The sequence below is a fragment of the Thamnophis sirtalis genome, unplaced genomic scaffold, assembly GCF_051295495.1.
Source record: "Thamnophis sirtalis isolate CommonGarterSnake01/CBP01778 unplaced genomic scaffold, rThaSir2_p1.2 scaffold_12, whole genome shotgun sequence".
NCBI classification, from domain to species: domain Eukaryota; kingdom Metazoa; phylum Chordata; class Lepidosauria; order Squamata; family Natricidae; genus Thamnophis; species Thamnophis sirtalis.
Genome location: NW_028261392.1, coordinates 35398511 through 35414034, shown reverse-complemented (window position 1 = coordinate 35414034; position 15524 = coordinate 35398511). Strand labels below are relative to the sequence as shown.

General features: G+C 40.2%; 1 protein-coding gene across 4 annotated transcripts in view; it reads right to left on the bottom strand.

The window, feature by feature from the left end:
* Nucleotides 1-15187, bottom strand: part of MGAT4A (alpha-1,3-mannosyl-glycoprotein 4-beta-N-acetylglucosaminyltransferase A) — a 69256-nt gene extending 54069 nt beyond the window's left edge. Inside the window, exons 1-3 of one of the 4 annotated variants that reach the window (XM_087726532.1) lie at nt 15086-15187; nt 8936-9020; nt 6693-6997 (exon numbers count right to left, since the gene is read on the bottom strand). In XM_087726532.1, coding sequence (XP_087582658.1) covers nt 6693-6786 — 94 coding nt within the window. In that variant the 5' untranslated portion in view covers nt 6787-6997; nt 8936-9020; nt 15086-15187. Of the gene's footprint in view, nt 1-6692; nt 6998-8935; nt 9021-13927; nt 14036-14866; nt 15057-15085 lie in introns of those variants that run through there. The other 3 variants (XM_087726533.1, XM_087726534.1, XM_087726530.1) reach the window with 3 other exon arrangements.
* Nucleotides 15188-15524: the final 337 nt, after the last annotated feature.

Here is a 15524-nt window from a genome sequence, read left to right as displayed (position 1 = left end):
GTTGCATAACAGAAGCAATCAAACTTAATGAATGAGCTATTTTTCTTGGACAACTCATATTTGTTTACTTGTACTCAAATATACCTTAAAATAAGGATCTGTAGAATATATATATATAACATATACTGATTTGTAGCACTGAAAATGTTATGTGGGAAGGCCATTAACTAAAAATAACACACAGGTTGTTTTTCTACGTCAAACAGTTTAGCCTCTTTTGCTCTTTATATATCCATCCAGCCTATCCTCACAAAAGAATACAAAGTTTTCAATGAGTTTCTCAAGGAAAATCGAAGATTTCAAATTAGATAATTAATCTCTTCAAATTACACCTGCTCATCATCTAGGAAAGGTTTTAAAAAGAGAGTGCATTTCACAATAGCAATAGCACTTAGACTTATATACCACTTCACAGTGCTTTACAGCCCTCTCTAAGCAGTTTACAGAGTCAGTATCTTGCCCCCAACAATCTCAGTCCTCATTTTACGCACCTCGGAAGGATGGAAGGATGGGTCAACCTTGAGCCTGGTGAGATTCGATCTGCCAAACAGCCAAACTGCTGGCAGCCGGTGATCAGCAGAAGTAGTCTGCAGTACTACACTCTAACCACCACACCACTGTGGCTCTTATGCTATCCTACTCAAATGGTCAGAGGACCATTTTATAGAGGCTCCACTCTTCATAATCATAGGGGAATAGTTACCTAGCACAATTATTCAAATATGGGACACTATGTTATTTAGCATCTATGTGAAACTATTGAAAGAAACCACTGGATGGATCTGAATGAGGTATCATCAATGTGTGATGATGTTCAGTTATGTACTATATTTCTGCTGCCAAACTGGTGCTTCAAGAGTGTCGCATGCTGAATGGGAAGAAACAAGCTCAGGCTAAATCCCAGCAAGTCAGAATTGCTGCTCATCCATAAACATTTAGACCTCCCTGAAATATTAGTTATAGCTGTGACTCTGGATGGAGTCACTCTTCTGTGAAGGAGCAAGTCCATAACAGTGTTGTCAATGTAGCCTTTGTGCAGCGTTAGATGATGTGCCAGTTATAACTTACAACGGAATTGTGAATTTTACTGCAATGAATACATTTGGAATCAACTTTGAAGACAACCCAGAAGCTACAACGTCTGGCAGACAGGGGCCACCATTGCAAAGTAACACTTATTTTATAGTCTGGAATAGACTTCTAGGCCCAATTCAAAGTTCTGGTTATAATCCATACAACTCTATAGGATACCACACTGTGCTATCTTATGGGAAGCCTTGTTTAAAAAAAAACAATTCTGTCCATCCTATTACATCATCTAGATAGATGCTTAAGATCGAACCCTGTTATGAGCAAGATGTCAAGGCTCTGACTAACAAACCCAAGCAAATCAGAACTCTTGACAGTTGGCTCTTTCTCAAAGGTCTTATTTATTGAGTACATCATATCGGCACAGCTTCAATGGAAAACCAAATCTAAATCTTTCCTGTGGTTTCAGTATAATTAAACTAGGAAATTACCCCATCCCCAAGTGTCACAGGTCACTTTCAACAATTGGGTTAATTGGAAGGCTCTTCAGGCACTCCTTCTCCAACCTTATTTGTTGCCAGTAGAGACGACCTTGGATCTCCAGAGAAAGCTCTTTGTTGTGTCTAATAATGGACTCCAACCTCCTTCCCCCGCTTCCCTCTCTGTGTGGCAACTGAGGAACAAAAAGATGGCATCGGCTAGGTTCAGTTCGAAGTTGACCCAAGAGGGATATGGGCCATATGGTTTTCTCAGTTGTGGCACATACTCTGTGTAATACATTTTGTAGTTAAAATTGTCACTCAATGTAGTGACCCGTGCTATATGAGATTACCACAACAATAATTTTACCTAGCATAATAAGTGTGTAGTCACTAACTTGTAACTCAGCAGGTTTCAGAAAGGTAATCATTTCAAAAAGCACATCACATTATATTGCATAGCGAATAGAAGAATATAGTTCTTAGAATATTAGACATATTCAACATATTACATCGATAGTATTATATTTTACCTATTATACTATGTGAAATACTTTTGAACATATTGGCTATGTATATTTTTCATTTACCGGAATAAAAGTTTGCTTTGCCAGTAATATATAGAACTTTCCCAAAAGCATGTGTGCTTCACTATAAATTGGCTGGTTGGTCTTTATTGGTATATATCTCATCCCATAACAGTTGATCAGTATACTAGAACAGAAGTCCCTAATCCCCGGGTTGTAGCCCACTACCAGGCCTTGAGCTGTTCGGAACCGGTCTATAGAAGTGGCAGTTGAATGTGCACCTGAGCACATCCCCACTTGTGTGAGTAGCAGGCAAAATACATGTGAACACTCCATTTGTGTGAGTGGCAGGCATGCATGCCCATCACTCACACAGAATTATTCCCTCTATTCCTCCCCTCCCCTGGCCAGTCCACAAAGCAGAGGTGGTATTCAGCAGGTTCTGACCAGTTCTGGAGAACCAGTAGGGGAAATTGTTAGTAGTTCGGAGAACCGGTAAATACCACCTCTGACTGGTCCCGCCTCCATCTATTCTCTGCCTCCCGAGTCCCAGCTGATCGGGAGGGAATGGAGATTTTACAGTATTCTTCCCCTGCCATGCCCACCAAGCCACACCCACAGAACTGTTAGTAAAAAAAATTAAAACCCACCACTGCTGCAAAGCCAGAAATGTTGGGGAATTTGGTAGTAGAGCACTGATGTCTAAAATGTATATTTCCTTACTTGCATGATGAAAATGAACCATGTATTTTGAAATATAAAGACATACTACCAGTATATCTAATATATTATGTAGTTATTCTGTCAAAAAAACCATTCAGACTAAAACAAATTTTCTCTTCCTTCTGCCTACTAAAACTTAAGAAAGGTCTGCTAGACATCAAGGACATTTATTTTTAAACAATTCCTATCTGTGGGATTTGTTTTGTCTGCATTGCCTTTAGTCTAATAGATATATGCAAAAATAAAAAGTAGACACCCCCCCACAAACCTGAAAATGCATAAAGATTTTAAAAAGTTAAAAAAAAAATTTTTTTAACGGAGCTCTCTCTTCAATACATTTCTATACATTGGTTCTAGTTAGTTATGCTTTTCAAGACAAAGTGCTCACACAGCCTGGTGTAATATAGCAGTAATGTTATCATGGCTAAGGAGTAAGATTTGGATCAGAAGACTAGGGTGGAAGTTGAAGGGAATTCTATATAGGTAGTCCTCGATTTACAACCATTCATTTAGTGGCCATTTGAAGATACAACATCACTGAAAAAAAGTGACTTACTTACATAAGTTTTATGAAAAGTTTGAAGTTTATTGGTACTTGTATGCCACTCACTCCCAGGGGACTCTGGGCGGCTTACAGACAACAACTTACATAAGTTTTTCATACTTACAACTGTTGCAGAATCCCCCAGGGTCACATTTTGGTTGTAGTATTTAAAGTCATGTGATCATCTTTTGCGACTGTCTGACAAGCAAAATCAGTGGGGAAACCGGATCCACAACAAAATTCATAACCATATTACTAACTTAACTGTAGTGATTCCCTTAACAACTGTGGAAGAATAGAAATTCACATAACAACTTTCCTGTGTTTAACAATAGAAATGTTGGGCTCAATTGCAGTTGCAAATAGAGAACTATCTGTATAATCCACTGAGATCTCTAACAAAGGAGAAAGGTGCATGCAATTAATAGTAACTGCAAATCTTTATTTTCACCATGCTTTTTGCCCCATTTAAAACATCTGTTAATTTAAAAGGAAATAAAGAGGAGGCTGCCATACTTATAAACTCTAGTCGCCAATATTTTATTGCCAAGAATATCTATGAAAACCAAGTAGAGTCCTTAGATTTTATTACAGATACTGAACTCGGTGCCTTCCAAATGTCCTTATAAGCCCCCCCCCCAAAAAAAAGAATAAAGCTACAGGTAACATTTGGTTTCAACAGCAATTGGGAACATGCAGCAATGGTCAAAACTTCAAGGGCTGGTCATAACAGTGAGGTGCGGTGAGGTTGATACCTGGTGAGGCTCAGCAGGGCAGCGGTCGGCCTCGGCGGGGGGGGAATTTGCATCGCGGGAGCAACCAAGCGCCCGGGTCTGCAGCAAAGGCGCTTGGTGGCTCCCGCGATGCAAAGTGCCCCGCTGCCCCCCCCGCTGTCCCGGCCTGCGTCCGCTGCTTCTCCAAGCTCCGCCACTGGAAATCCCGGATCGCCTCTGGGGGAAGGCTGAGTGAAAAACGGAGCGAAGCTTCTCTGCGGCCTCCCGGCGCTGCCCAGAGGCTCTTGCAGGAGCACGTGTCAGTGGCCGGCGGCCTGGAGTGGCCCCGGCTGTGAGACAAGGGAGCACTTAAAGTAGCCACTGCCGCTGCCACCACCACTGCCCTGCCGGGCAAAGGAGGGGGTGGCGGCGGCGGCAGCGGCTGCTTTAAGTGCCCCCTTGTCTCACAGCCGGGGCCACTCCAGGCCGCCGGCTGCTGACACGTGCTCCTGCAAGAGCCTCTGGGCAGCGCTGGGAGGCCCCAGAGAAGCTTCGCTCCGCTTCTCACCCAGCCTTCCCCCAGAGGCGGAGCCTGGAGAAGCAGGCCGGGGCAGCGGGCGGCAGCATCGGGAATGGTGGGGCACTTTGCATCATGGGAGCCGCCAAGCGCCCAGGTCTGCAGCAAAGAGGCAGCCTCCTCCTTCTCGCCCACTCCTCTCTCCTCTGAAGCACGCCCCGCCCAACGTAAGCGTGCTCAAGAAGACACGATTGGCTGCTTCCAAATCAGGAGGCGGGAGAATTAGTGCCTCTTTTCCATCTGAACTTCTTTGCCTTTTAACTCTTTATTAACTTTTAGAAGGCGAAAAATTCCTTATGGAAAAGAGGCCCCAAGTTCTCTCGCCTCCTGCTTTGGTTAACACTAAGCAGACACCAAGCCACTGTGACCTGGAATCTGGTAGCAACTATCTTGGCTTTAATTATTTAAAAAAATATATTTAAATTTCTTTCTTTTTCCTGAGGAGACTGGTGAGGCTCCGCCTCCCTTGCCTCTAGTGACTGCACGTCCCTGGGTCATAAGTACCACTTGTGTAGTGCTATTGTAACTTTGGACATTGAAGAAGTGGTCATAACCTGAGGACTATCTGTTGACAGGGGAAATATGGTATTTTCTGAAGCAAGGTGGGTTTATAGGAGGGCAGGTAATATTTGTTATATTTGTCTTTGTGAGTTAAACCATTTTTTTAGGGACCCAGTTTTGTGGAAAGGAAAGCATCTCTCCCAGTTACTCCTGAGAGAGTGATACAATATGTTCCTAATTTGAATGCTCTGATTGAAGAAGTGTGATACATTTCCTCCCTCCCTTTCTCTCTATAATTCAGACACACAGTGTGGGAAGCCTGGCTTAATCTAAAATTTACCGTACAATAAAAATCAGTGAGCCCTACGTCTTTCACAGTTCTATTCACATCCAACAAAGTTTAAGAAAAAGGCTATTCACTTTCAAGCATTTAACATAGTACTTTCAGAAGAAATAGCATTCTTCTACAGTAGGAAACACAGGAAGATGAATGAAAGCTGCAGTCCTATATACATTTGTTTAGAAATAACCTTGAACTCAGTGGGGCTTGCTTGTTACACAAGGTTAGGTGGTAAACCATAATGAAAAAAATTGAAACAAGACTCCTGAAACAATGTCACCAATGGCAACCAGCCTTCCCTTGATATGTCTCCTATGAATTTTCAGCTAACTGAAAAATGGTCAGAGAGATTATTTTTTTCTTCCTTTATACTGCAGTGTAGGGAAAGCAAAGATATTTGACATCCCTTACATTGGTCAAAAGAGATTTCCTACTTTCTGAAAATTGTAACATTAAAGAGAAATAAAGTAAGAGTGATAACCATTAATAAAAAGGCACAGTTTGCAATCTCTTGATTTTTCTGTTTTTGTATCCATCCATCCAGTTTAGATATTTAACATAAAATTTAACTTGTCAAATATGCAATATGGCTAAATTCTGGAATTGATAAAACTTGAAAGAAACAAAATCATTTCCAAAAAAAATATTACAATGAAAAAGACAATAAGTAATTGCACTATTATTTTCTAGCAAAACCTATCCATTCCCGAATTTCTGGGTTCCCTGTAGATCCATTTTTCGCCCTCCAGGGGCTTCAGGGATGATCCTGAGGTCTCCGAAGGGTGGGGGAGGCTGTTTTCGTCCTCCCCAGGCCCCTAGAAAGCCTCTGGAGCCTGGGGAGGGCAAAAAAACATGGCAAAAGCAGGGGGGAGTTTGTTACTCATCACACGCATACACATGCTGGGGGGGGTCACAAGCATAGCATTATGGGTGTGGCACGCCGGCGCACAACCCCCCTGTGCTCCCCCCGCTTTTGGCACAGCAGCCAAAAAAGGTTTGCCATCACAGCCCTAAGCTATGGATTTGCAAGGAGACTATTTCCTTCTAAATTTACATTTTAGATTTCATATTTTTAGATCCAAGCAAGTACTGTACCTTTACTGTATTTTCTGATGAGCCTGAACTTTAAGTAGCCCTGTTCTCTGAAAAAAAATGTCATTATGGTCCTTCTTTTAATCTAAACATCTAAGAGGAACTTTTCAAATGTATTTATACTGGTTTCCCTTCCCCCCTCTCTTTTCATAAAAGACATGACTTACCTTTTCCATTCTGCCATGCTGTATACCATGATAAACTGAGGAAAGATGTGATGAAAATCAATGCAGTGGCCACAGTTCCATTTCGGAGCCTCATCTCATTTCAACATCACACTGTTTAGATTTGACCAAGGTTCCACATTCAAATTTTGTGGCTTAAAGACCAGATATTCCAATGAATGTTGCTTAGCCAGTAGTAGATAGTTGCCCAGTCATTCCTAATCATTGTAAAGCTGGCAAAGACATTGTATTATGAAGATTTTGTTGTTGTAGAAAGGAGTTCTTTAATCTGTTCAATCTGTTATGTTCTGTGAACAAACAACAGTAATTTCAGAATGAGGCCGTACATGAGGCATCAATAGTAAATCAAATTCAGTATATTACTTTTAAGAGACAAAACTCTGAATAATCACCTATTTGGATTCTTGGTCCTACCAAAAATTTACGCAATTGCTCATATCAGTATATGTTGGCAGGCCCATAATAAATGGCAGTAGTATCTATTAAAGTTATAATCCCCACTATAGTCTTCTCTTCCTTCTCCTGGAGACTGGAGGGCATTGAGTCTCAGTCCCTTTTGCCATAAAGCTCACATTGGCTTTATGTTCAGAGGCAGCATCTGATTGGGCCAGCTTGCTATTAGCATAACAAAAGAGGGGTTTTTTTGTTAACTGTATGATGCACAGCTACATTTTAACAGGCAAGTCTCCATGATCACTTGATGCAACATCTGATTGGACCAGCTTACTCACAAGATTTTTTTAAAGGTTGGTTTGGTGTTTTTAAATGTGCAAGGAGAATCAACAGAAACACTTTTGGGGGGAATCTCCCCAGAACCTATGTCCCATGATATAATCTTAGCATCACTTGGGTATCCGCACGTATAATATTGTCTCTTATCCTCAAGACTGCCTTTCCCCCCATTTCCCTAAGGGTCTGAATTATTTCTAAATGTTAAGTTTTAGATTTTAATATGGCAAAGTAAATAAAACACTTTGAACACTTGCATTTTACTCAGGAAGGGATAGTATCTAAATCTGTGAATTTCATTATTTTGTAAACATTCACACTTTTGCAGTCTAAATCATTGTTGGAATGTTCATGTAAGTATGACTGTGATGCTTTAGCATTTTGCCATATATTCAGAACAAAGCTTGGTATATAACCACACAATGTTGAGACCTTATAATAGATTTCTAATTTCAATTTTAAATAGGGTTATGGGGAAACAGTCATGAAAAATAAAATGAACATGAGAGTCCAGTACAGGTAAAGTAACTAACATATTTTCTGCCCAAGTGCATTGAAGTGATAATGGAGTGCTTTAGTAAACACAAATGTACATGCCTTCCTCATGACATGGTTCCCAACCTATTGCTTAAGGCTCCTATGTTACACTATTCTGCACTTTGGGGTGGGGGGGGAAACATTCCCTACCCCCTATCCCAAGTTCATTTGAAGAACGCTTGAAAAACTCAGATGGCTTCTATTCCTTCCTAGAGGACAGTCCTTCTATAGATGAGATACAACCAATTCAAGCTTTCTTTTAACTTTTTCACTAGCTTTGCAAGCTCTCAGTTTCATTTCTATTTTTCATGAAGTCACATTGCCATATCCTGATATGGAAGAAGAGTCTTTATTCAGCCAGTCAAATTTCTCCTACCCACTCATTTCTTTTAGACCTGTTGAAAAGACTGAGAAGGGCCATGAATTATCATTTCCTGGCATTCAGACAGGCTGCTCTGATTACAAATGGTTTATGTTGTACTTATAGCAGACACACAGCAGGTTCAGAAGGCTGAGAGGGGAAGGACAGAAACTCGTAGCTTTCATTTTATTTCTGTGGATGAGAAATCAATTGTGGGAGTAGAAACTGCCCTTGCTATCTTCTTAAGTCATTTTAAAGTCTTTCAAATAGCAAGAGTACAAAGGGAGGACACAGAGTACCACAGGTAGGCCAGTTTTGGAAAAACCACAGTGGCGTCTGCCCATTGGTACACACACACACAGACACAAAACACAACACACACAAACACAAACACACACGCACACTCACACATATGAAATGAAGTTAGTGATGTTACAGGAAGATATCCATAACATATTTCCCTTTTTGTTCTAATATAGAAAACGCCATTTGGAAACATTCCTAAAGGAAAGAAGAATTTCAGAAAACAAAATTAGACTGACTCGGTGCAAAAATAATTAAAGTTAGCTCGTATTGAAGTTAATAGAATAATATTTACATTGCATTTTGCTCCCATTTCATTTAGCTAATTAATCAGGATCCAATCTGCAAATCATCTAGTCCAATTCCCTGTGGAGTATAGCCTACAAAAAATAAACATAAAAATAAGGACCCAGCCAAATGCAAAAAAGGTTAGGAAAGGTCTAAGAATAACTTGTAGTCTAATTTTAGAAGCTTGAGGAAAAAGAGATAAACAAACTCCAGATATATTGATATATTCCATGAATAAAACCTATCTATGTAATGAGCAGTTAGCTTATTCAAATATCTGTTTTCTGTTATGAATCTCCTCAGCAATTCTAAGCCAACCGCAATTCATCCAATTGACATTACTTTGTTTAAAGAAGGTGTTTATTATTGTAATTACCAACAGATGTGGTCTAGTCATTCTGTTATGTGATTGTACAGAAGCATAGTAAAATGTATCATTTTTGCCAAACAAAAACAGAATTTGTCAGTAACAGTAACAAAAAAGAAATGCCATATGGTTCCAAGGGGCATATATTAACAACATCACTGTTATGACACTACAGTAAAAAAATAACCTCACCAGTTTTAAAAACATGCTATTTCTCACAAACATTGATGATTCTTTGCAGTCTTACACTTATCCACCATGAAGGTGAATCAGTGGGTACCATCACATTAATGAAAAGTATAACCCTAATAAGGCTTAGCACAATTATGTTCTACTAGGAGCTTTTCACTACTGGGAGCTTTCCCCAGAAAATTTTAATTGATTTTATGGTGGTTTTCCCAGATCTGTATTTTTGTTGCTTCATAAAACTATTTCTGCATTAAAACAGAAGTTCTAGAAATAATTTAAATGGAAAAAAATGGAATTTATAATTAAAACAACTAGCTTAACTATCATTAGGAGCTAGAATTTTGAAACCAATAAAGCAAAATATTTATAGCTCAGGATTGAGAAAAGAGGTCCTTGCTGCTCTCCTGCCTCATTGACATGCAGCACTGATTATGTTACCTAGTTTTGGTAATGAAACATCTTCAAGAAAAGAAGCAAGCTCAGGGAGAACCAAGGACCCTTCAGAATTTTGAAAGGCATCATCCATCCCACCAACAAATCAAGATGGTTTTCTTCTGGAAATCCTAGTTCCTCCATGGAGCAGTTCCACTGTGGAGTTGCAGATGGAGAAGAGCATGGGCCAAGTCACTTTCAGTACTTGAACAGCCATTTTTCTACCATCAATTTCTTCAAAATTCTCTAGGCTGTGCCTGCAACCTCTTTCAGTTCTAATTACATTTACAAGTTTGAAAACTGCCTTTTTTAATAAGCAAAGAACTAAAAGGAAACAAAATGAGGAAAAACAAGCCTATTTAGTTCTAACACTGGTAACATCATTTATGCCAGAATGATTCATACTTAAGTTGCTCTGTCCATTTGTTTTTGTACTTCAAAATCCTTAAATAGAAAATAATAAATAATCTGCAAATAATGTGAGTTTGAGTATGTCAAAAACTGACAATAAAATTGAATAAAATACATACCAGTTCCAGGGAAAATAAACTATCAAGATTATTAAACCATTAAATAAATGTCTATGACCAATAGAGACTGCAAATCTAGTACTGATTGTGGCATAACTATTACTCTTATGGTTGGCAAAATAAAGGATGAGCTGTTTTTTTTCCTCCAACTAGATTTTACTCACACTATTCAATTGGGTGATTTATAGTAATTGTATTTTTGTTTTGTTTTTAAATTTCTCTAGTTATTTTATTTGTCCCTTAAATATAATTAAATGTGTACATACAGCAGACATGCAGGGAGTTGTTAAGCAAACACTATTTTTAAAGTATCTGTTTTAAAATGCTTACTGTAATATTTACAGGGAAAGGAATATGTTTTTCCATAGATACATATCTAGCCACATAGAGAGAGGCATAATATTTTAACTCAATGGTGTTAATAGTGTTGAAAAAAATCTGAAGGAGTCTGGTAGCAACTTTTCTGATTACCAAATTTTATTGAAAAGCATATGCTTTCAAGAACTGCAATTCCATCTATTCAATATGACTTTTAACAAAACTTGTTAGTCAAAAAAGGTGCTACCAGAATTCTGATTTTTTTACCACTATAGTTGTCCTTTTACAAGGTCAGTGATGCTGAAGTTTGTCTTTCATGTATTTAAGCTTTTCTCCCTCTTCCTACAAATCCCCCCCCACAAAAAAATAACATATTTTTTGAGAGCAGGCGTCAGAATTTCATTTTTAAATGTGTGCCAGTGTGTTCAAAGAAAAAAATGACAATAAAGATTGTCTTATCTTATCCTATTATTAATATCCTATTATAAAGTATATTACTTTCCAAATACCTATAATGCACAAGTGTTTTTATGTAACCAAGATCCAATTATTCAGGATAATTTAGTAACACTCCTATATTCAATAGGGTCCAAATAAAGTTTAGAACTGCCATCTAAAGTAGCATTTTAGTGGAATGGAAAGTGTAGCACAAGAACAATGTAACAGAGGCTTGCATTTAATATTCTTACTGCAAGACAAATCATTCTGATGGAGCTTTCAGTGGTTATATCTTTACTAGAGGAATGTGTAGGATTCTCAAATTCAAACAACCCCTATTCTGGTGGCTTTCCTCTATTTACATATCAATATATAGCCTGTGTTTTTTTTAAAAACTTGTCTTTAAAGTGTCTTTTAAAAACCTGACAGTGCTCATGTGAATTACAACCTTATCTTTATCCATAGGTATGTGTGTGTCTGTCTGTTATATATAATGTCAGAATAAATTTATAGTTTAATAAACTGCAAACTCCTACAAGAAAGTTAATACAATATAGGAATTAGGAACTATTTTATATATAGTGCATTCAGAAAGTATTTGGACCCCCCTTTACTTTTGTTGTCAAGTTTGGTATGTTGCAGCCTGTTCTGGTTCTATTGTTGTTGAAATTCATTAATCTACACTCACTGCCCCACAATAACAAAGTGAAAACAGAATTTTATAAATGTCTGTAAATTTATTAAAAAGAAAAAAAGTTGACATTGGCATAAGTATTCAGACGCTTCGCAACAACGCGTGAAATTTAGCTCAGGTGCCTCCCACTACTTTTGATCATTGTGAAATGTTTTTACATCTTGATTAGAATTGACGTGGTAAATTCCTCTCTATAGAAGGACTCACAGCTGATCATGCATACTGTAGCAGCGCAAAAGACATGAGGTCAAAGGAAATACTTACAGAGCTCAGAGACAGGATTATTGCAAAGCATAGATCTGGGGAAGGCTACAATAAAATTTCTGCTGCACTGAAAGTTCCTAAGAGCACAGTGCCCTCCATAATTCTCGAATAGTAAGTAAGAGAGATGACCAAGAACCCAATGGTCACTCTAACTGAGCTCCAGAGATCCTATGTGGAGATGGGACAGAGATCTAGAAGGACAACCATCACTGCAGCTCTCCACCAATCTGGGCTTTATGGCAGAGTGGCTAGACCGAAGCCTCTTCTCAGTGCAAAATACATGAAAGCCCACTTGGCGTTTGCAAAAAAGCATCCAAAGGACTGTTAGACAGTGAGGAACAAGATTCTCTGGTTTCATAAAAGCAAGATTGAACAGTTTTGTCTCAATTTTAAACATTATGTCTGAAGGAAACCAGACACTGTTCATAATCTGCCCAACATCACCCCAACAGTGAAGCATGGTGGTGGCAGCATCATGTTATTGGGGGTGGAGGTGTTTCAATAGCAGGAACTGGGAGACTGGTCAGGATTGAGGGAAAATTGAATGGGGCAAAGTACAAGGATATATCCTCAATAAAAACTTGTTCCACAGCGCTCAAGACCTCAGACTTTCCAACATGACAACAATCCTAAACACACAGCCAAGACAACACAGGAGTGGCTTAGGGACAACTCTGTGGATGTCCTGGAATGGCCCAGCCAGAGCCCTGACTTGAACCCTATTGAACCTCTCTGGAGGGACCTGAAAATGGTTGTCTAGCAATGGTCGCCATCAAACCTGACTGAGCTTGAGAGGATTTACAGAGAGGAATGGCAGAAAATTCCCCCAATCCAGGTGTCATACCCAAAAAAGGTGCCAAAGGTGCTTCAACAAAGTACTGAATGAAGGGTCTGAATACGTATGCCAATGTGAAATTTAATTTTTTTTCTTTTTAATAAATTTGCAGACATTTCTAAGATTCTGTTTTCACTTTGTTATTATGGGGTAGTGAGTGTGGATTAATGAGGAAAAAATTAATTTCAACAACTATAGAATCAGGCTGCAGCACAACAAAATTGACAAAAGTGAAGGTGATCTGAATACTTTCTGAATGCACTGCATGTAAAAGTGTCTCTCTGTGTATATAAATAAAAAGATATGGTATTTAAAGGGGAATAGAGGAGCAAGTGACATTGTGCACTTCACAATATCACACAAATGACCTAGTTTTGAAATTTTTGTGACATCAATAATGCCTAGGAATACTAGCCTTTGACAAAGAGACCAACCACATTGCTATTCAAATTGTTTACTATTATTAAAAACAATACCTGAATAAAGTTGTGGTCTAATTTAATAAGTTACATACTCCTACAAACAAAATTAATATAACAAGGGCACTAGAAAAATTATACAGACATAACTATTTTAAAAAGTGCCAATGTGGTCAATTAGGATTGGGGAATTACAAAATTTACTGGGTAAGTGAACTAATTACCCAAGATAACTCTGGGGAAAAAATATAAATGCAAGGAATAGATAGCTTTAACACAGAACTGCAAGAACATCAAGGAGATGGACAACTAACATTTTCAGACAGTGTAATCAGGAAAAGTAATGAATAGCTTAAGTATTGTTTTAAATAAATCCTATTAGCTACTTTTAGATGAAAATGCAGAGGAGCAAAAATAATCCAAAATAAATCCTGGGCACATAACGCTCAAATATTTTTATATTAAATGGTTTTACTCTATACTGATTTGAAGTTTTTTTCCTCTTACACTTACAGAAAGTGACTCTCTCAACCACACCTATTTGTTCACGTCTTTCCGTCCCCAAGAACTTCTTAGAGCCGCTTTTTTTGCGTCTAAATCCATCTCGGTTTTCCACCCTTTCCACAAATTTTACACAGATCCACAGCAACACCCTCTCCTAAACCTGCTCGTGAGGAAAAGGGAAGGGCGTCACAGCCCACAGACAGACTGCCGTTTCCCAGCCTACACACACAAACACTCGCGCGGTGCCACGAAAATATCTCCCCAATCCCACCCACCTTTGGGAGCGAGGGGGAGTGAAGTCCCCACATATCCCAAAGTCGGATGACACAAGGCAGGCTCGGCGCCCGTCCGCCTTCTCTCCGAGGCACAGCTCCGGGAGGACAGCAGTCCCACGACACGCGAGTTTCCCGCGCTCCCTCACCGGCCAGCACAGGCAGCAGCTCCCCCTCCTAACCTCCGACCGTCCTCCCACCACTTTCTTTCTGCCCTCTTCTCTTTCCTACCTGTATGTATCCGAACGCGTGAAAGAAATAATAATAATAATTAAAAAAAAAAAACCGAGCTGCCGCAGTGAGCGGTCCATTTACTCCAAAAGCCGACCCGCGGACGTTCTGACGGCGAGCCCGAAGAGGCTGCGGCGGCCGGGAATACCACCCGGCCTGTAGCCCCCTCCTCCGCCCCTCTTTCTCTCCGTCCCTCCTATCTGCCGCCCGCCCGTCCCGGTTGCAACCATCACCCGAGGCTGTCATTCGGGGCAGATGCCCTGCCAGCTTCTCTCCGACCTCCGCCAAATCATTCCAAGGCCTCGGTAGGTAGCATCTCTTTCCCCTCGCTCTCTCAGGTGAATGCGTCTCTTCCTCCCACCCACCCACCCCACCCCAGATCACAGCCCGGAGTAGAAACAGCTACATCGGGACGCTAGTCCGTCCTCTCCTTCACGATGCTCACCTTGGACCGCGGAATCGCCGCTCCTGCACGGGGACTTCCAGCGTGCGCAGTTGCGACGGAACCCCCCCTCTCGCCGCTAACGCCGCCGTCACCCCGAGAGAGAGAAGCTGCCTTCTGGATGCCGCGCAGGAGAAAAAAACCCCTCCCAGGGCAATAGTTGACTTCAGGCACCACGAGCCTCCCCGGCTAGGCTGGGAGTACCCGCCTCCCTTCACTTACTCGCACTACCATTGGCCAAGACGAGCCGCATAAGTCACCAATTAACAATCTTTGCTTGAATGGCCCTTTGCAACCGATGGTCTGCGAAGGTGTCAGTCCCCTTCTCGGGCCTTATATACAAGTCTCGCGAGCTTTGTTTTCCTTTCGGTGGAGGTGCGGGGCTGTAGAAAAGAAGTGGAACGCTGCTGCCTTCGCTTGCTCTTACTCTCACGTAAGGGTGCCTAAGACGGTACTGTTTGCTCGCTATGGATTCCACCCAATATACATACATATTTGGCATACATATTTTTCTAGTAATCGTTCATCTTAACACCCTTGATCGTATCTGAGCTGCGGGTTGCTTTCCCTTTTTCAGCCGTCCTTACCCAATACTCTGACGTCTGTGTTGAAAAAAAATTGCAATCTTACCCAAGAAAGAGAAAAAACCCGACACTTCTGC